This window comes from Geotrypetes seraphini, chromosome 19, assembly GCF_902459505.1.
Source record: "Geotrypetes seraphini chromosome 19, aGeoSer1.1, whole genome shotgun sequence".
Classification (NCBI taxonomy): domain Eukaryota; kingdom Metazoa; phylum Chordata; class Amphibia; order Gymnophiona; family Dermophiidae; genus Geotrypetes; species Geotrypetes seraphini.
This window is the reverse complement of record NC_047102.1, coordinates 11,439,219-11,460,527: the sequence shown is the minus strand read 5'-3', so window position 1 is coordinate 11,460,527 and position 21,309 is coordinate 11,439,219. Positions and strand designations below refer to the sequence as shown.

Genomic DNA, 21,309 nt, shown 5'->3' with positions numbered 1-21,309 from the left:
CACTCGCGGTCTGCTCTGACCGCCTCTTCCTGTAGTAAAGTCGGGCTACACCAATCAGGAGCTGCTTTGACACGCAGCTCCTAATTGGGTGTAGCCCGACTTCACTACATGAGGAGGCGGTCAGAGCAGACCGCGAATGAGCGAGTCCGCAATTCGCGAACCATAAATTCGTGGGGGAATACTGTATAGCTTTAACAGGTATTTGATATTTGGGACATTGTCGGGAGGACATGTCTGGATAAATCCAGATGTATGGTAACTCTAACAGTACATGGGGATGGGTGGGAGGGGAGGAAAGCTGCTGCTCAGGGGTATGGGAGGGGAGGAAAGATGTTGCATGGGGGGGGGGAGAAAGGAGAGAGGAAGAATTGGGTGGAGGAGAAGAATGGAGAAATGAAACAAAGTGGTAAAAAGGGGTGAGAGGGAGAAAACCTTCATATGGTGGAAGGGAGGGAGACATGCATGGAGAAGAGAGAGGGAGAAATGGTGGACATAGGGTGGAGGGCAGGACGAGATGGTGCACGGGAAGAGAGAAAGAAATGTTGCACATGATATGGAGGGGAGGAAGGGATAGAAGCCGCATGGAGGGGAATAGAGAGGTCTAACCCAGGGCACAAGGAAGGGGGGGGGGGGAGAGAGAGAGATGGTAGACAGTGACAAAGCAACAAATGTTAGATGTGGCAGTGGAAGGTAGAAAAAAATAATTGTATTTTCTCTTTTGTGATTACAATATGTCAGAATTTAAATATGTATCCTTCCAGAGCTGGGATTAGACAGTGAGCGTGAACTAGGACCTAAGAGAGAGAGGAAAAGTATTTTTTGCTTGTTTACAACACCACTGCGCCGGCGTGGGGTCGGGGAGGGCAAAGGAGGGTGGGGTGGGTGGAAAGACTACAAAATAAACATGCCAGGACGTTTGAAAAAACCAAAACAAAACGCCTGATTGGGCAAGGAAAAGCGAATCGAATCGAAATATCGATTCAAGAGGCTGAATCGAATCAAATCGAAAAATGTGTCCCTGAATCGGACGGCGCTAAGCAACACCTGACATCTGCTTCCCAGTTTCACTAAACTTCTGCCTTTTGGTTCAGCCGTGGCACCTCCCTGGCAGAGATTACGAGTGAAACCAGAAATGTCTCCCTTCTTCCCTCCTCTTTTGTAATCTCAGGCAGGGTTTGTCCAAAAGCATAAGAATGCATTCCCCAGGTTCCTCCATGACTTGGTATGAAGAAATGCAAAACCTGTTCTTCTAAGATACGGTTAATTAAAGAAGCCCTTCGGGTACAGATTTCTGCCCTCTGCATAAGATTGATTGCTTGTTTACTAACCTGAGGAGTTGGTCAGTAAAATCCTTTCCCACCTGGGCTTCAATGCCCCTTTCTCCTCCCCTAAATCTCCACTTACCACTGCTTATAAAGAGCAATTCTGGTACCAGGATCCTTCAAGGGGAAGCGCTGTCTACCAGGCTCTTCGCAGGGAGTAGTCCATCTCATGCGAGTGTAGTCATGGCCTTCAGGATGCCTGTGGCCTTGCTTATTTGCCTTGTTTCTGTGACATGGGCGAAACCTCTGCAAGTGAGTCTCCGATGCTCTGTTTTCACCCCTGTCCCTCTCTCTCTGCTGCTGTCTCTTTAGTCTTGTTTTTCCCAGTTCTCCATGGCCAAGCAGGATGAATCAGCCGACGTTCCCAATTCGTGTGTGGCTGACTTATCCTGCTGTCCACGGAGAACTCCCGTTACAGGTAAGTAACCTTGCTTACTCTGATTGCCATACGTGGGTTTTGAAGGGTGTGTCTGCCTTCTGCTCTTTGTCACTGTGTGCAACATCCCAAAAGAAGGGGGTCAAGGAGCCATTGTCTCCGAGAAGAAATTAGGGACACGTTTTGGGGGATGAGTCTTTATACTACTACTATTTATTATTTCTATAGCGCTGAAAAGGCGTACATTTTAACATACAATAGACAGTCCCTGCTCAGAAGAGCTTACAATCTAATTTAGGGAAATTATGGTAGAGGAAATGATAAACTGACCTGTGTTTATTCATATGGATACCCCACAATGTCACACTACAGTGTGCTTTTCTTATTCATTAGTTTTAATGCTTGTATTAGTTACTTAAAATTTTATTATGTGTGATGTTATTGTTATATTTTATGCCCAGTACCTATTGTATAAACCACTATGAACTGCTGGTTAGGCGGTATAGAAAAATAAATTATTATTATTATTAAGAGATAGGCCATTTGGCAACTAATGACATCATGCTACTGATTTCAGGGTGCAAGGGGTTAAACTATTTCTTCACATAAATAGTGGTGGAGACATAGAATGTCATCCCCATTCCCCCTAGGGTGCAAAGTGAGTGAGATCACTACATCTGGCTAAGTATTTCTATCAGTTAATGCTCTTAAGAAAAAAATTAACGAAAAGATCTTATACAATAGTATAGTTAAGAGAGACTGAAAACCTCAGATACAGGCAGTTTGCCGAAACACGGCCCATGTCGGGTTTAATCGTATTTTGCTACAGACTTTTGTAACTCATTAAAGCAGGGCTGTCCAATCTGCGGCCCGAGGGCCGCAGGCGGTCCCGTGAAGTATTTTGTGTGGCCCCGGTCGAGGGCGATGCAGTGTTTTCCTCTGCTGCTCCCGAGTGTTTGCCATCTCTCTCCTGTGTCTTGCTGCAGCGTTTGAAAGTTGGTGCGGCCCCAGAAACATTTTTTTCGGCCAATGCGGCCCAGTGAAGCCAAAAGGTTGGACACCCCTGCATTAAAGCATTGCCAGCTTGGATTCCCTGGTCATCTCTCCTCAACTTTTTTGATCGATTTTGGGTGGAATTTTTTCTTTCCTCTTCCCCCCCCCCCCCCCCAAGTAGAAATTCATCAGGAATGAAATTAAGTAGCTGAGATGGGTCTTTAGCTACCATCACATTCTGTGTTTGTTTTGTTTTGCTGGTTGATATTTGCTCATATTGTTTTCATATCTGCTGTTCTGGGATTCTGCCGGGGACTTGGGACCTGGATTTTTCACTGTTGGAAACAGGATACTGGTCTTGATGGACCTTCATTCTATCCCAGAATGGCAACTCTTATGTTCTTATTATTTTCAAAACCTAGTAGGGAATTTACAGATGTGGAAAAAGGTGAAGCTTTGAAAAGAGTCACAATTTATTGATTAATGAGGTAACTGACTGCAAAACTGTTCTGTATAGTTTGTTACTAAGACCGGGGACTGATTGAAGAGTGATAGGTCTGGATTCTGGGTCCAGCATGCTGTGTGTAAGGCCCTGGATATGAACAGTGGAAGCATTATTTCATGATTAGAAACAGGATATCCTACAAGGTTTTGGGTGTACTGAATTTTCCAATTCATTCCAAAACCTTCTGGGGTCATTATGCATTTCCCTAGAACACTTTGGGAATGGATTCACCCTTAGCTCCTCCCCGTTGACTTGTGCTTGCCCAACCCGACTTGCATTCTGTTTAAAGTCGCATTTGAACGATAAAAGCTGCAAGGAGACCAAATTTTATGTGTTTTAACTTTTAACCTATTGTTATTTCCGTTCCTGTTCTGCTGTTCTTGATACCTAGTAGCTTTTCTCTTTTGTTCCCGCTGTTGTCCGTTGGTCTATGTTATAGTCTTACGCCCTCTTTTAAATTTATATTTAAATATTTGTATTGAAGGAACAAAAGAAAATGCATTCAGATACTATAGAAATAAATTCACATATTTAAAAATTCCATTCCATATAATTCATATTATCAAATAATATTATCATTTCTTCAATCATAATCCCTCATTATCACCCCCCTCTCTCCCCTTCCCTTCCCTTCTCCCTCCATCCCATTCCCCCTTCCCCCTCCCCGGATGAAAGGTGACAAAAAAAACCCCCCAAAACCAACCAGATCTGGAATGCAATTCAGACAACCATAGCTTGTACTTCTCATCGACTGTACGATATTGCGTTTCAATCAAAATTTTAATAAACTTGAACCCCTTCCTATCAGTTCTAGTAAATTTTATTTATTTATTTACCTTCTCACTGTTAGTTGTTTGTCATTTCCAGAGTGCAAAAACCAGATTACTTTCACATGTCTACAAGCACATTTTGCACTAAAGGAGTTGGTTTTTGTTTTGTTTTTTAATTCCATTACAGAGTTCTGCAGATCGAAAAAAACAAGGTAAGCATCCATTTCACATTTGACCAAAAATGCTATTCTGATGTCTGTATTCAGCACCAAGATTAGCTTATGCCAAAGAGCCAGCTAGAGAGATGCTACGCTGCTCCCAGACAATCAGTCCTGAAATTTAGCCAAGTCTGTCCCCACTTGTCTCTCCCGCTGTAGATTCGTATTGGGATGCTCCAGTGGAGGAGAGGGACATCTTCAGCATCATTGAACAGTACACGAAAGGTAAGAAATGCTCCTTGACCTAATGACGTGTGAGATGATGTTTCAAGGGCACTTACAGTATTTCACCAAAGGTTGCCTCTGAAACCGTTCCAAGTTGAAATTCTCAACCTAGGCCGTGGATCCAGTGACTGGCAGAACGTCAGAAACCTCTCTAAAGCTGCTAAGCCTGTTTTTCTGTTTTAAAACTTCCTCCTTCACCAATTCCACATCCACTGTTACTACTAATATTTCTAGAGTGCTACCAGCACTGAGAAGAGTCGCATTTCCCGCCTGATGCAACACAGGGAAAATTTCCTACTCGGCTCTGACAGTCACACGTCTACACTCCCTCCTTCCAATCAGTCCCCTTAGAACATAAGAATATAAGAATAGCCTTATTGGCTCAGACCAATGGTCCATCAAGCCCAGGAGCCCGTTCTCACGGTGGCCAATCCAGGTCCCTAGTACCTGGCCAAAACCCAGGGAGTAGCAACATTCCAGAATCCCAAAGAGTATCAAGAACCCCAATATTCTAGAACCCCAAAGAGTATCAAGATTCCATGCTACCGATCCAGGGCAAGCAGTGGCTTGCCCCGTGTCTTTCTCAATAACAGACTACGGACTTTTCCTCCAGGAACTGGTCCAAACCGTTTTTAAAACCAGCTACGCTATCTGCTCTTATCACATCCTCTGGCTACGCGTTCCAGAGCTTAACTATTCTCTGAGTGAAAAAAAAAAAAAAAAAAAATTCCTCCTATTGGTTTTAAAAGTATTTCCCTGTAACTTCATCAAGTGTCCCCTAGTCTTTGTCATTTTTGACGGAGTGAAAAATCGATCCACTTGTAGGAATATAAAGAAGGCAGACAAGTTCCCAGCGTCTTGGAGATGACTCGGGCTGTGCTGGTGATCCGACCACCTTCGTCATACTTTCTGACCAATCTCTTCACCTCCTCTTCTAGGAATCAGCAAAGAGCTGCACCATGGGGACATCGCCCTACATCCCAGACATTCTGATGTGCAAGTCTGGACCAGGTCTACAGATGGAACCGTCAATATCCCCTACACCATCTCCTCCGATTTCAGTAAGTGATGCCCAGTCATAGCTAACATTGAATGCTACTGCTGGAGAGTTCAGGCAAGTAGATGGAGAGAAGCGGCCAACTCACGTGTTCCATTATCAATCACCAACTTGCACATATTCCCCCCTCTTTTATGAACGCGTGGCGTGGGTTTTAGCGCTGGCAGCGGCGGTAACTGCTCACAGGAATTCTAAGCTACGGTTTTGTAAAAGGGGACGGTGGTGGGGAATGTTTCTTGATTTAAGCGGTCTATAAATATTTAAAATAAATAATACGTTTTCAGATAAGAGGGAATTCCTCCTTATAGAAAGGGAGTGTTTGAATAATATCACCAGAGAGGCTTTTATTCTTTTATGTTATTCCTGTAACAAATTCTCTGTGATTTCCGCACGATCACCCAGTATTGAGAGCTACGTAGAGGTTATGTTCTCATGGATTCGTTACTTGCAATCAATCAAGCAACAAAATTCATCGTTTGATCGATTTTCTTGGCGAACGTATCCGATTTTTCTGTTTAAGTATAAAGCACTTTAACGTTTTGAAATCATTAGTCAAAAGAAAGTTAAAATAAATAAATTAAGGTTGCCTGAATTTGCACATTGTCCTAAGTTGTGCACGCAACTAAATCAGTTACCCCCCCCCCCCCATTTACTAAATCGCAATAGCGGTTATTAGTGCAGGGAGCCGCGCTGAATGCTTCGGCTGCTCCCGATGCTCATAGAGTTCCTATGAACGCCGGAAGCAGCGCAGCTCCCTGCGCTAATAGCTGTTATCGTGGTTTACCAAAAGAGGGGGGCTCATGAGCCATTAATACTAAGGGGTCTCTTTTACAAAGCTACAGTAGCAAGTCCAAGCACAGGAAATGCGGAAATGTGATGGAGCCTATAGAAATTGAATGGGCTTTGCTGTACTTGACGCAACGGGAATCGCTCCTGCGGCTTTGTAAAAGGGGCCCTAAATAATTAGCTGCTTGCAAAAGGGGCGTAGCCATGGGGGCGGGTCATGGGTGTTCCCAAAAGTTATAATCAGTGGCCCGGATTCTCTGCGTGATACCGTTATCGGGGGCCGCCTTAAAAACGGCTGCCGATTGCATGTCAATCACTCGACAGCGCTGTTTAGAGAATCGCACCTCCGGCAAAGGCAGGCGCTGGAAATGTTGGCCAGGGTTTTCAAGGCCTACATTTCTGGTGCCTACCTTTGATGCGAATCACGCCTCCGGAGGTGCCTGCTGGTGACCAATGCCACTTACGGTGTTAGCCATGACTACAGCGGCGTAAGTTACCGGTAGGTGCCACTGGAGGCGCAATTCTGGCACCTTGAAATGTCTTTTTAAGTTCCATCTTAAATGGCGTTTTGGACTTAACTTAGGGAGGGTAAGTTAGGTGCCTACTAGCACCTAAGGCCAAAGCAGTCGCCTACAGGCAAAACACGCCCACAATCTGCGCGTAACCATGCCTACTTGGCAGAGTAGAATTCCTTCAAAAAGGCAGTTTATAAATAAATACGCAAAATAGCATTTATGTCTTTCATCCTCAGCTGCACAGGATCGGGGCCTTTTCTCTGCAGCCCTGCAAGAGTACACTACCTTGACTTGTATTCGATTTACAAATCGAGAAAATGAAGACAACTATATAAATATTATATCTGATGCTGGGTAAGTGCCAAAAGCAGGGCAAAACAGGGCTGGTGGAAGAGGATTAAGGTACTCTAGGACAGTGTTTCCCAAATCGGTCCTGGAGGGGCCTTAAGCAATCTGTGCCAATCAGAGCCTTAGGCTCCTCCCCGGCGCATCCCAGGATACACTGGGCAGGGGACTGCCCGCCATTTTGTAAGAGGTGGGCCTGCTGGTTGGAGGGTAGCGTCCTTTGGGCTGGACTTCCTGAATAAGGTAGGGAGGGGCAGGGGATATGTGGGGAGTTGTCGGGGGATTGGGCAACGACAGGAGAAGGGGTAGAGTTGGGGGATTGTGCGAGCACAGCTGGAGAGTCAAGAGGTTGTGCGAGGTCAGTGGGAGAGAGTGGGCATTTTTCCTTCCGATCTTTGATTTTGGGTTTGTATTTTTTTATTTTAATTTCCATGGGGGGGGGGGGGATCTGAGCTGTCAAACCTTACTTTATTGTCAGTGCCTGAGCCAATCAGCGCTGAGGCACTGATCAGAAAGTAAGGCTACGACAGCTCAGACCTGTCGATAAATTTGGCACAACGAGGTTAAGGAATCACTTTGATAATGAAAGAGAATCGCTCAGAGTGCTCATTGTAATATTAATGACGTCATTTTACTACATTTGCCTGGCAGTATCGGAGTCTGCTAGAAAACTCGGAAAAGACCACGGTAAGCCGTTTTGATAACCTGCCGCTAAAATGCATGCACGCTAAACGTTAAAGGCAGCCTTAAGTTTTGAGATTCTCTCCCTGTGTTTGTTAGCAACATCAGATTAGGGAGCTCCCCCCAAATCCCACAACACATTACATTATCTTGCGGTTCAAGGTGGATTACAGAAGAGGATTTCCGGACATGTCCAGAGGCCATCTCAACTCCCTAATGAGCGTCCCTCTGCTACTGAGATGTTAACAGGACTCTTCTCCTTTCTTTCCAAGCTGTTATTCCTACCTTGGCAGAATTGGGGGAGCCCAGGATTTGTCCCTGCAGCGGAACGCCTGCCTCATCGCAGGAATTATCCAGCACGAGCTGAACCACGTGCTGGGCTTTGAACATGAGCAGTGCCGCACCGACAGGGACAACTTTGTGCAGATCTACTGGGAGAACATTGCCGACGGTACCTTTCAAATCTGCATCAAATTAAACCCCAATCCTTTTCTTTTGACTCCAAGGTTCCTCACCCCAAGGATGACTTGGTGAAGGGCTTCAGTTGTGCTTCTCAACCAATCCTCACCAAACAATCCTTGGAGTTCTGGAAGTTTTCTGTTGAGGGGATTTTCTTTTCTTTTTCACTGCTTGTCGTCTGGTCTCCAATACATTAGCATCGACAAGCCTGAATCATTAAAAGGCCAATCCTAGAGATTAACACCTAAGGATAGGCGTCAAACACTTGGCACTGGGGCACCTCAATCTTGGCGTCATTGTAAAGAGTTGCCACCTAAGGCTTTTCTCCCATGTTGTGTCTCCAGGAAACATAGCTTTAGAGCAGGGCTGCCCAATTCCGGTCCTCGAGAGCTACTAGCAGGCCAGGTTTTCAGGATATCCACAATGAATATGCATGAGAGAGATTTGCATACCAAGAAGGTAGTGCAGACAAATCTCTCTCATGCATATTCATTGTGGATATCCTGAAAACCTGGCCTGCCAGTAGATCTCAAGGACCGGAATTGGGCAGCCCTGCTTTAGAGAATCAGGTCCACAGTGTAAAACCATTAGAAAATTGGGCACATTTTCAGCAAAGCTACTCACATCTCATAGCTGAGAGCCCTCAAAGAGCCAGGTCATTTTCAAACACAAGGTACCTCTGGGTATTGACTATGAAAATCGTGTTTTCTGTAGGTTAGTGTGTACGAGTCATTACTGTGAGCCTGCCGGGACAGATAGGGAAAATACCTAAGAGTACCTACCCTGTTTCCCTGAAAATAAGACCTATCCTGAAAATAAGCCCTAGCATGATTTTTAAAGATGCTCCTAATATAAGCCCTACCCCAAAAATAAGCCCTAGATAAGATTGACCCCTGAAGCCCCCCCAACCGAATGTCCCTGACACTCCCTGACTCCATCCTTGACACTAGTGCTGCCTGATTTGCTGAAAAAATCAGACTCGTCGATTCAGCAACCCCCACCCCTACTGCTTTAGGAGGCCTCGGAGCGGAGGTATATCAGTCTCACGGTAGGAAGGTCGGTGGGGCTCTGCTGCACAGGGGGATGGGAGGGAGGGAGGAATAGAAAGATGCTGCACAAGGGGATGGGTGACAGTGGAGGAAAGATGCTATACATGGGGGGGGGGGGGAGAAAGGAAAGAGGAAGAATTGGAGTAGAGGAGAGGAAGGAAGAGAGGACTGTTGTACATGAAATAAATAAGACATCCCCAAAAGTAAACCCTAGTGCATTTTTTGGACCCCAAATTAATATAAGACACTGTCTTATTTTCGGAAAACACGATATTACTGTTCAATGAATTGTAAACCGCTTGGGTGAATCTCTTCTTGGAGAAGCGGCTAATAAATCTCAAATGATACATCAATAAATAAATAATGTATTCCCCGTTCATTCAGATGGTTGAAAATCTTCATATCCACATACCGTTGGCTTATGGAGGCTACTGAGATGTTCATCTGTTTTTTTTCAACAGGTTACCAGAGTAACTTTTACATCTCCGATCAGGACACGCTAGGCCTGGAGTATGATTACTCTTCTGTGATGCATTATGGGAAGTAAGTCTCTCAGCCTGCTGCTCTCTCACTACTACTGCGACTTATCACTTATATAGCGCGGAAAGGCATACGCAGCACTGCACATGTTGACATTTGTAGACGGTCCCTGCTCGGAAGAGCTTACAATCTAACTTGGACAGACAGGTATGACACATATAGGGTTGGAGATGCAGAACCCAAGGTGAGAGGAGTTAGCAGTCGAAAGCATTCTCAAAGAGGTGGGCTGACATTTATAGATGGTCCCTTCTCAAAAGAGCTTACAATCTAACTTGGACAGACAGACATGACATAGAGGGTTGGGGATGCAGAACCCAAGGTGAGAGGAGTTAGGAGTTGAAAGCGCTCTCGAAGAGGTGGGCTTTTAACTGGGCCTTGAACACTGCCAGAGACGGAGCCCGCTGTAGGGATTCGGGCATGCTTGTTCCAAGCATACGGCGCAGCAAGGCAGAACGGACGGAGTCTGGAGTTGGCAGTTGAAGAGAAGGGCACAGATAGGAGGGACTAACCAGCTGAGAGGAGATCACTGGGGGGGGGGAGGGCATAGAGGAGATCCTCTTGCTTCCCATATATGTTTCTCTCCTATTTCTAATGTGAGGAGTGAGGTAGAGATGCATGGGGAAGAGACGAGAGGGAGTACCGGTAATGTTGGGTGCGGTGGTGGCGAGGGAACAGTGGGATGGATGGAAAGGGATGCAAGAGGGGCCTCAAGGAGGTGGAGAAGGTGGGAAGAATACTAGGATCCGAGTTACATACAAATTCAACTTAAGAACGGTTTCAAAAAACGGAACCTGTTCTTAAGTTCAAACATTTTATTCAAAGAATAAAGTAAAAATACATTTATATTATACAGAAAGATATTCTTTACAAATGATTTCACAAATGTTAAAATTCTAATCCATATATTCTATAAAATTCTATCATTCCTCCAAACATTTTACATAATAAACCATAATCCCCCCCCCTATCAGCCCCCTCTCACCCCTTCCCTCCCCCGGCCCTCCCCATTCCCTCCCACTTCCTCCCTCCCCCACCCCCTCCTTCCAAATCTTTTCATTTCCCCCCCCTTCCATCCCATTTCCCTCCCCTCCATCCCATAATCAATTCCCCCTCCCCAGATGAAAGGTGACAAAAATAAAGAAATAAAACGAAATGTAATTCGGAACCTGTTCTTAACCCGGGAACTGCCTGTACAGCGCTACAATTGGTGCATGCAAATGGGTGCACACAGCTGATTTGCACACACAACTTAATTGTTTAACAAGCCTAATTGGTGACGGTAATTGGCAATTAACACATCACAATTGGCACTAATTAGAAGGTATACGCGCCACTTGGTAGGCGCTTTCTATAAAGTGGTGTGTGTCAGTTTAGCGTGCGAAACTGAAAAGGAGGCCTGGCCAGCTCGTGGGGCATTCCTAAAAGTTAAGCACACTGATATAGAATGCGCCCCATCCCACACGCAAGTCAGGTGCTGGCATTTAAGCCCGGTTTTCCTTGGCTCAACGGGCGCACCTAAAAGTTATGACACGCGCTGGCGCTAAGCGTGATTCTATAAGGTACGCATACCTGGGGGGGGGGGAACGCTGTACGTAGAACAGACATAGGCAACTCTGGTCCTTGAGGGCCGGAATCCAGTCGGGTTTTTTTAGGATTTCCCCAATGAATATGCAGGAGATCTATTTGCATGCGCCGCTTTCAATGCATTTTCGTTGGGGAAATCCTGAAAACCCGACTGGATTCCGGCCCTTGAGGACCGGAGTTGCCCACGTCTGATGTAGAATCAGGCCCTTTGTATTGCAATGAGGCTCACCCAATCTGTTTTCCGTTCACTCTCTCCCTGTACAGATTTGCTTTCACAACTAATTACCTCAAAGCAACCATAAAACCCATCCCTAATGAATTCCTCGCCATCGGACAGAGATACGGCCTCAGTAACCTGGATGTGGCTAAAATCAACAGGTTATACAATTGCAGTAAGTGCCTCTCTGACATTCACAATCATAAAAGTGTGCGCACAAGCATTGCGTGATGCACCTCATTTAACGCCCCTCGTTCCTTTTAGAATAGGGTTACCGGACGTCTGGATTTCCCCAGACAGCTTTTCAAAACCTGGCACTTTGTCTGCGTTTTGAAAAGAAATCGCGTCATGCACAGTTGCAATGTGGTGATGTCAGCACACACCCGTGCACGTGCCCTTCTGCCCGATGAACAAGCGGTGTGGGGGGGGGCGGGGGGGGGGGGCTGAGGGCAGAGCTGGGGCATAATGGGAGCGGGGGGGGGGTCCAAATTTTATTGACGTAAATTCTGGTAACCCTACTTTAGAGCCCTCTGCTGCAGATAGACGTCCAGATTTTACCGGGACATATTCTCTTTTTTTAGAGGACATGTCCAGGCTCAATTTATGTGCAGACATAAGAACATAAGAATAGCCTTACTGGAAATTAAGGCCATGTTTTATTAACATGCGCTAATCGATTTAGCATGCACTAAACGCTAACACGTGCATGTTAATCTATGGAAGTATTAGCGTTTACCATGCACTAATTCGATTAGCGCACCTTAGTAAAACAGGGGGGTGAGCCCTGGTTACCTTTCTCTATGGCACCGAAATATCGATTGCTCTGATGGGTGATTTTTGGCATGCACAGCCCGCGGTACCTATAGCGCTTCGACGATTGAACTGTACTGCATTTTCCCTTGATATATGACCTACACCAGGGCTGCCCAAGTCCGGTCCTCGAGATCTACCGGGAGGCCAGGTTTTCAGGATATCCACAATGAATATGCACGAGAGAGAGATTTGCATACCAAGAAGGCAGTGCAGGCAAATCTCTCTCGTGCATATTCATTGCGGATATCCTGAAAACCTGGCCTGCCGGTAGATCTCGAGGACCGGACTTGGGCAGCCCTGACCTACACTGTTTTCAGGGTATTAACGTTTTGAGCAATTTGAGGCAGACTTTTCACATTTTTATAAAAAAAAAATTTAATTCGGTATTTAGGTGTCTGTAGCACTCTACTCTCTGAATTTAACGGAAGCTTTGTGTCTGCCAACTATCCATCCCGGTACTCCCATAACGCCAATTGTGTCTGGCTGCTTCGCATACCAAGGGAAAAGGTAAGCAATTGGGGAGACGGGGTGAACGTTCCCTACCAGTTCTTCCGCCAGGCTATATGGAATCGATATTCTTGATGACAAGGAACTTCATAGGCAATGAGGGATAAAACAATAGGAGAAACACACAAGAACATAAGAATAGCCTATCTGGGTCAGACCAATGGTCCATCAAGCCCAGTAGCCCGTTCTCACGGTGGCCAGCCCAGATCACTAGTACCTGGCCTAAACCCAAAGAGTAGCAACATTCCAGAATCTCAAAGATTAGAAAGATTCCAAAGCCTCAAATAGGAGCAACATTCCATGCAGAATCCCCAAAGAGTAGCAACATTCCAGAATCTCAAAGATTAGAAAGATTCCAAAGCCTCAAATAGGAGCAACATTCCATGCAGAATCCCCAAAGAATAGCAAGATTCCGGAATCCCTAGAGTAGCAACATTCCATGCTACCGCTCCAGGGCAAGCAGAGGCTTCCCCCGTGTCTTAATAACAGACTATGGACTTTTCCTCCAGGAACTTGTCCAAACCTTTCTTAAAACCAGCTACGCTATCCCCTCATACCACATTCTCTGGCAACGCGTTCCAGAGCTTAACTGTTCTCTGAGTGAAAAAATATTTCCTCCTATTGGTTTTAAAAGTATTTCCCTGTAACTTCATCGAGTGTCCCCTAGTCTTTGTCATTTTTGACGGAGTGAAAAATCGATCCACTTGTTCTACTCCGTTTTACTCCACTCAGGATTTTGTAGACTTCAATCCTATCTCCCCTCAGCCGTCTCTTTTCCAAGCTGAAGAGCCCTAACCTTTTTAGTCTTTCCTCATTCGAGAGGAGTTCCATCCCCTTTATCATTTTGGTCGCTCTTCTTTGAACCTTTTCTAAACGAAATGAAACTAAAGCTTAACTTTGTATACCGAATCATCATTCTGAGAAGGCTCGACTCGGTTTACAGCAATTAAATAAACAGGGAATGGTTTACAAATGATAAATAGAAGATAATAGCAGAATTTCAAAAGAATGAATTTTTAAAATGTTTGGCAAATAAGAGTAGTTTTTAAAGATTTACGGAAAAATTGAAACGAACTGGAACTCCTTAAAAAAAAAAAGGGGGAGATCATTCCACAGTTGAGAGAATTTAAAAACCAAAGATTGACTGAAGATCTTGACTCCTTTAATCTTTCAGCAAAAAAAAAAAAAAAGTTTCTATGTAATAGTCAGAACACCAATGCAGACCATAACATTTTAATTTTGGGTTCTTCATTTTCAGGTTCTCCTGCAGTTCGATGCCTTTGATGTTCAATCCTCTCCTGGCTGTGCCTCCGATTACGTTAGGGTTTATGATGGAGACAGCCGGATATCTCCCGTCTTACTTGACAGGGCTTGTGGGACGTGGATGCTCCCTCTGATGATAGCTTCCGCCAACAAGATGCTTGTGGAGTTTGTTACTGATGGCTCCGTCACAGCCAGTGGCTTCAAGGCTTCCTACACTTCTGGTAACGAGTATTCTGCTGACATTGTGCTCTTATATTGTTCGAGAATCAATGCACACTGGGTTTTTATATAATGTCACCCAGATTGAGATGAAGCGCAATGTCTGCTATGGGGCTTATTTTTTTTTTTAAAAAAAAAGACATACGTCCAAAAGATAGCATAAACTGGCACTTGGACATCTTACTAGTCAAAAGTAGGGTTACTAGACATCCAGATTTCCCCGGAAATGTCCGGGGGTCTGGACGGCTTTTCAAAACCCGGCTCTTTGTCCAGGTTTTGAAAAGCTTCCTCTAAATCGGCAGGAGGGTATCCGCGCATGGTATCTCTGTCCTTCTCTTGTACTTTTCCCACGCGATGAAGATGGCAGAGGAGTCGTCTGCAGGTAGACGTCTTCTCACGCATTCTGCCAGCCAAAGGGAAGATGGGAACAGACTGAGAATCATGCTGTGACCGAACTCTGCAGCTGGTAAAAACGGGGCAGAACGACTGCGGTAACGCAAGACGCCAGGCTATTACTCTGATTACTCCCTCCCTCTACGGATGGCTTTGCATCTGCAACCCAATGCCTCTCAATCTAGAAATGAAGCAGTGATCAATAATACGGTGACTTACCAAGGTCATGAGAAAACCACCAGCTAAGAAAACATATTTGCAAACGTATGAAGTTTAAATTAATCACTGGTTAGGTCCATTTCCATTGCTCACCAGTGCCCCTGAATGCTCTGTGGTCTCAGTTTCATTCTAGCGATTCTCTCTTTGCTTCTCGGGATACTAAAAGGAAACTTTAAAACCATCCAGGAATATAAGACTTTGAAGTGTCTAATAAATGTTCACACCTCCTCTCCTTTTTTTTTTTTATTTTACTTTTTAATTACTATTTTAACATTGTAAACCGGCCAGATGTCTCTAATAAACTTGAAACTTCTAACGTATTAGAAGTAATAAATTATTCTGATCACCCTCTGCTTCTTCTCCACCCCCCCCCCACATTCCCCCTTGAGACCGCCATTGAAATGCTTTTATGATTCACTTAAATATTCTGATATTGTTATCTTTTGCTCATACTGTCCTGACCAGCGGAAGGTGGTTCTATCTAGCCTCAAAAGCTAGTAAAAAAATGCATTAAGTTAGCCCTTACTTTCCATTTGTTGTTTTCATTAATCCTTCGTGTTTTGCTTTTTCAGTGACCTGTGGTGGCACTCTGACAGCAGCTAATGGGAACTTTTCTTCCCCGGGCTCCCCATACTATCCACCCCTGACGGACTGCATCTGGACAATCGTCGCCCCCGCTGAATACAAGGTGAGGGAGAAAAAGGCAGATGGGAAGGGGCTGCCTAAGAAGAGAATAGATCCCAATTGGGAGGTAGACTTCATGCAGCTATTCATACAGTACTGACGTAAGAACTTAAGAATAGACATAGTGGGGCAGACCAATGGAGGAGAGTGTGGTGCAGTGGTTAGAGTTACAGCCTCAGCACCCTGAGGCTGTGGGTTCAAATCCTGTGCTGCTCCCTGTGACTTTGGGCAAGTCACTTAATCCTCCACTGCCCTAGGTGGGACAGATAGGGAAAATGCTTGAAGTACCTGTATATAAACCCAATGGTCCATCTAGCCCAGTATCCTGTTCCAACAGTGGCCAATCCAGGTCACAAGTACCTGTCAGAAACTCAAATAATGGCAACGTTCCAGAGCTGAGATTGTGATGTCATAATACTTCATTCCCCCAATGCCTAAGAGCTAACCTCATCAGTGATGTCACAATGGCTTCATTGTCCTATACTTAGCTCACAAGCACATATGACTAGCCAAACTGGGTTAGAACAATGGTCCATCTAGCCCAGTATCCCATTTCCACAGTGGCTGATCCAGGTCACAAGTACCTGGCAAAAAACACAGAGTAACTGATCCCAGGGCAAGCAATGGCCTCCCCCATGTCTGTCTCTATGGACTTTTCCTCCATGAAATTGTCCAGATCTTTTCTAAACCCATCTACAATAACTGCTGCTATCTCATCTTCTGGTAATGAGTTCCAAAGCTTAACTATTCTCTGAGTGAAGAAAAATATTTTATTTATTTCATTTTCTATATTGTTTTCCAAGGGGAGCTCAGAATGGTTTATTGTACATGAATGTAATCAGGTACTCAATTATTTTTTCCTGTCTGTCTCGGTGGGCTCACAATCTATCTAGTGTACCTTGGGCAATGGGGGGATTAAATGACTTGCCCAGGGTCACAAGGAGCAGCGTGGGTTTGAACCCAAAACCTCAGGGTGCTGAGGCTGTAGCTTTAACCACTGCGCCACTCTAGAAACCAAAATGTAGCAAAAGTGGGCCAAGTAGAGGACAGTCAAGCCACTGTGACATCACTGATGAGGTTGGCTCTTAGGCATTGGTGGAATGAGGCATTATGATGTCATAATACCAGCTCTGTCTGTCCTGGTGGGCTCACAATCTATCATGTTTCAAGTTTCAAGTTTATTAAAATTTTGATATAAATGCAATATCAAATATTTTCAATGCGTATAACAATAAAAGTTTTGGGTTTTTTGGGGGGAAGAGACAAAATAAAACAATTTATAAAGGTAATCATACAATCGATGCACACAATTAATTAGTGATGCATAGGGAAAAAGGAGTGAACTACAATTGTTAAAGAAAGTAGAAGAACATTTAAGGAAAAACAATATCAGGAGGGTAATTGAAAATGTTTTACAAATAAAGCTAGGTCTAAAAGTGAAAGGGAGAAGTTTATATAGATCTGGTTAGGTTTAAGTATTTGAGCCTGAGATTGTTGATAAAAGAGGTATCCTGTTTATGACTCGAATGCATCTTTGTATAGGTGGCTTTTTAATGTGCTTTTAAATTTTTCTAAAGAAGTTTCACCACACAAACAAACAGGTAACTTGTTCCATATCTAATGTACCTGGGACAATGGGGGGATTAAGTGACTTGCCCAGGGTCACAAGGAGCAGAGTGGATTTGAGTCCTCAAAGGGTGCTGAGGCTGTAGCTTTAACCACTGTGCCACTCTCTCCCCCTTGATTCGCCAGATGTTCTGACTCCTAGTTCCTCCTATTGATCGTAAAAATATTTCCATGTAACTTCATTGAGTGTCCTCTAGTGTTTATAATTTTTGACGGAGTAAGCCATGTAATTAAGAGAAATAGAAATGAAGCATAGAACAATAACATTTTTTTTTGGGGGGGGTGGATTGCTCTGACACAGGTGTCACTGAGTTTCACATCTTTCAGTCTGGAGATGAGCAATAGATGCGCCTACGACTATCTGATGGTTCGGGATGGAGGAAGACTCACTTCCAGCTTGCTGGGCAAGTTCTGCGGTACAGGAGGGGTCCCGGCTTTGGTCTCCAGTGGGCGTGCCCTGCTGATGGAATTCCATAGCGACGGCTCCCAGGAGTTCGAGGGCTTCCTGGCACACTACACATTCAGTAAGTCCCGGCTGCGCTTATCTCTTCTATTCCACATCATTCTTATGCAGAGGAATTACTAGAGGTTAAAAGGTCAACTCCATAATCTGATGCCTCAGACTAGGTCTATCACCAAATATATCACAGCATCTTAGCTCTAAGTTCCATTATAGAATGCTAGAGTAAAGCTGGCATTTGGCATGCTTATCTGTAGGCGTGTCCTTTTATACCATGCCAATGGCAGGTGTAAAGTAGGTGTGCCGTGTGGTCGCACATACCCCCCAATTCTATGCACAGTGCCTTACGTCATTTGCGCAAATCGGTAAACACAGCCTATTTGCGTGCATAACTTAATTGTCTAACACTGCATCGGTTTGCATGAGTGAATCTGAAAAGGGGTGCGGTTAAGGGGGGGTGAATCCTGGGCATTCTTACGCGCAGATTTATAGATTATGCGCCAACGTGCGCAGAACGTAGGCGCAGGCATTTAGGCCAGGCTTTGCTTGGCCTAAATGAGTGCACCTAAATGTTATGACACGTCCTGGCACTAGGCGTGATTCCATAAGGTACACATAAAGTTTATAGAATCGCGCTTAGGTGCTGATTTTTTAGGTGTGATATATAGAATCAGGCCCATCGTTTGTAATAATCTATAGGCCATGCATGTAATTGGGAAACACAACCATGGCCAGCCTTGCTCCGCCCACAAGTACGCCCCCTTCCTCTTAGGCACTAAGGAGCTGATTCTATAAAGGGCACCTTTGATTCTTGAGTTGTATTGAAGGCCCACCTCTTCTCCATAGCCTTCTCAGGGCCGGTGGGGTGATTGTGGCTGATCAGTATGAGAAGTAGATGGTCTTCTCAGTGGCGTAGCTAGGTTAGGAGGTGCCCAGGGTGGTGGTTCCCCCCCGTGCCCTACTCTGTGCCCCACCGCTCCTTCGGCACCCCCCACCACTCCACACTCGCACTCTCCCTTCTCCCTCCATACCGCTGTAAATCTACGCCAGCGCGAATGGCTTCTCCAGCATGCTGCTCGAGCCAGCGTCGGGTTTCCCTCTGACATCACTTCCTGGCCCCGTGACCCGGAAGCGATTCAGAGGGGGAACCAGGCTGTTGCGAGCAACAGGCAGGAGAAATTGCTCGCGCTGGCAAAGATCTGCAGAGGGACGGGGTGGGGGGGAGGGATGTCGCAAGTGTGGCGGGGTGAGGTAGGGTGGAGAGGTGTCAGCACCCCCCACCGACACAGTACCCAGGGTGGTCCGCATACTCCACCCCTTTACCACGCTACTGGGTCTTCTTTTCTCTCCTCTCCTCTTTCTTTACCAATGTTTCCCCCTTCCTATCCGTTTGTGTAATTCTTTTCAATTCTGCTTTATGGGATTATATTGGTAACCACTTTGATCGTCTGAGAAAGGTGGTTTATCAAGTATGTAATAAACAGAGGCATAATGAAGATTCTTTCAGCTTTTTGTCATGTGAGGAGAAAGGGAAGGGTTGTGATCCAAAAGAAGGATATGAAATTTGGCCACGTGCAAATAACGTCAGTCTGTGTTTATCTTTTAGTTGCTGCATCTCCAATGGACTAGAATCCTCCTCGGTCTCCAACTACAATTTATAACTCTATCAAGATGCACCTGAAGGCAACGCAGGACCAGCGGGCGGCCATTTGTGCAAACAGGGAACGAGTCATGTGGCAGTCAGCAGCAGACTCCACCCTTTGAAAGCCGGAGGAAGAAATCTTGGGACAACAGATACTTCTCTTTAAAAGTCATGTAAAAGCATGCACTGGAAACAGAGAAATCTATTGTCCGTGTTCATTTCACATCATGACATACTGATAACGTTAGAGGGTTTTCGTATTCTTTAAATGTTAAGAAAGCAAGCCCGAGAAAGTGTGACAAGAAGGAAAGGATAGCCAAATTTTTCTCAGGGCTTTACTAGCCTATTCGCGATGGCAGCATAAACCGGGGGGGTCCTCAAATCCAGTTCTTGAGATCCACAACCCAGTCGGGCTTTCAGGATTTTCACAATTTTTTGCTTATTCTGCCAGATCTTCAGAAGTGCCACTATAGTTCCTCATTTGATCTGTTCTGCAAATTTTTTTTTAAATTTAAATTCTTCTATTTATTAAAATTCTTCTAAAATTGTACTTATCTTGTTCATTTAATGCAGTCTGTCGGTGGGGGACAACATCCAGCATATTTCACCCCAAGGCTGTGTCAAGGATGCCCCCCCCCCTGTGGCATAAAAATACACAAATTTTTATTCTTTAAATCATCTCCCATAATATCCAGCATGAAAAGCAGCAATTCTTCTCCAACTCCACCTTCAAAATCCCATTTACCTTAATGGTTTTGCCCCTCCATCTTGAACCATTAGTCTCTTCACCTCTTCTTATATCAAATAAACTCCTCCTCCCACGCATGACATCACCATCTGTTTTGTGACTGGTCACTTTCAGCCCATTCACAAAACTCATTCAGAACAAAGTTGTCCACTCCATTTCAAGGTTCAGCCCTGCTGGAATCACTATATTTAGATTAAATATCCACTGCTGTTCTTTAAAATTAAGAATATTTTCATAATTGTTAGAATACTAGCATACAACTGAATCAGCGTGCCTAGTGTAGCGACCATTTACAAGGGGTCAATGGCAGCGCTCTTCCCTCTGACCCGAGTGGGAGTCCTCCACCTCCAGTCCTGCCAGTGGGGGGTGCTGTTTCACTTTCACATTTTCAATAGTGAGGGGAATATCAACCTCTGCAGGACTCCAGGGAACTTTCCTCTAGTGATTGTAGCACACAATATTGAAACACTACCCCCTACTGGCAGCAATGCAGTTGGAGGACTTCTGCTCAGCTTAGAGACAACAGTGAACGGCAGTTGTAACTGATGACCCCTACGTGTGCCATGCAAAGTGCATAACTTGGACTGTTTTTTTAGGTTGCATGTGTAAGTAGGAACCACGCTTCTGTCCCTCCCATGCATGCCTCCTTGCAGTTGCACACTAGGTGTGTAAATAAATGTTACTGCTGTTGAGAGAGGCGTGGGAAAGTTGGAAGATTGTTACAATACATTGGAAGGAAATTGTTTGCACTAGGTGAGCAGCTAGGCAACCTGGATTCTCAAGTTGCATCATTAAAATAATTACAGCCTCAATACGTCTATACGTCAAGCTCACGGAAGGCCTAGTGGCAAAACTTCTCACGGACCTCTTAGAAATATAAGATACTTATGTTCTATCTTATAGAATGGTACATAGTGTGATTATATGTATAAGTGTCAATTTCCCTGGCTCCTACATGTGCAAGAAGCGTGTAACCACAGGGGATCAGTTATAGAATTGCCCTACATTGTTCTCCTGCCCCACCCCCAATCTGCCTTCCTTTAGGATGTCCCAATTCTCTTTACTTCGGTGAAACCTCAAATTTTTCAAGGTG

The 21,309-nt window shown here is 44.9% G+C and overlaps 1 protein-coding gene across 1 annotated transcript; it reads left to right on the top strand.

Annotated features, from left to right (window-relative positions):
- The first annotated feature begins 1,505 nt into the window (after positions 1–1,505).
- Positions 1,506–17,952, top strand: LOC117352343 (embryonic protein UVS.2-like). Its single transcript, XM_033928770.1, has 12 exons — positions 1,506–1,574; positions 4,154–4,178; positions 4,344–4,409; positions 5,348–5,470; positions 7,004–7,121; positions 8,066–8,244; positions 9,763–9,844; positions 11,690–11,817; positions 12,847–12,962; positions 14,221–14,446; positions 15,629–15,744; positions 17,668–17,952. The coding sequence occupies exons 1-12, from the start codon at positions 1,506–1,508 to the stop codon at positions 17,950–17,952; spliced, it is 1,533 nt and encodes a 510-aa protein (XP_033784661.1).
- The last annotated feature ends 3,357 nt before the right edge of the window (positions 17,953–21,309 follow it).

Bases quoted from the DNA above. Each gene is read 5' to 3' on its own strand.
- LOC117352343 (XM_033928770.1), top strand. From the start codon at position 1,506: ATGGCCTTCAGGATGCCTGTGGCCTTGCTTATTTGCCTTGTTTCTGTG. The intron at 5,471-7,003 runs GTAAGTGATGCC...TTTCATCCTCAG, and splicing joins CACCATCTCCTCCGATTTCA to CTGCACAGGATCGGGGCCTT. The intron at 11,818-12,846 runs GTAAGTGCCTCT...TTCGGTATTTAG, and splicing joins CAACAGGTTATACAATTGCA to GTGTCTGTAGCACTCTACTC.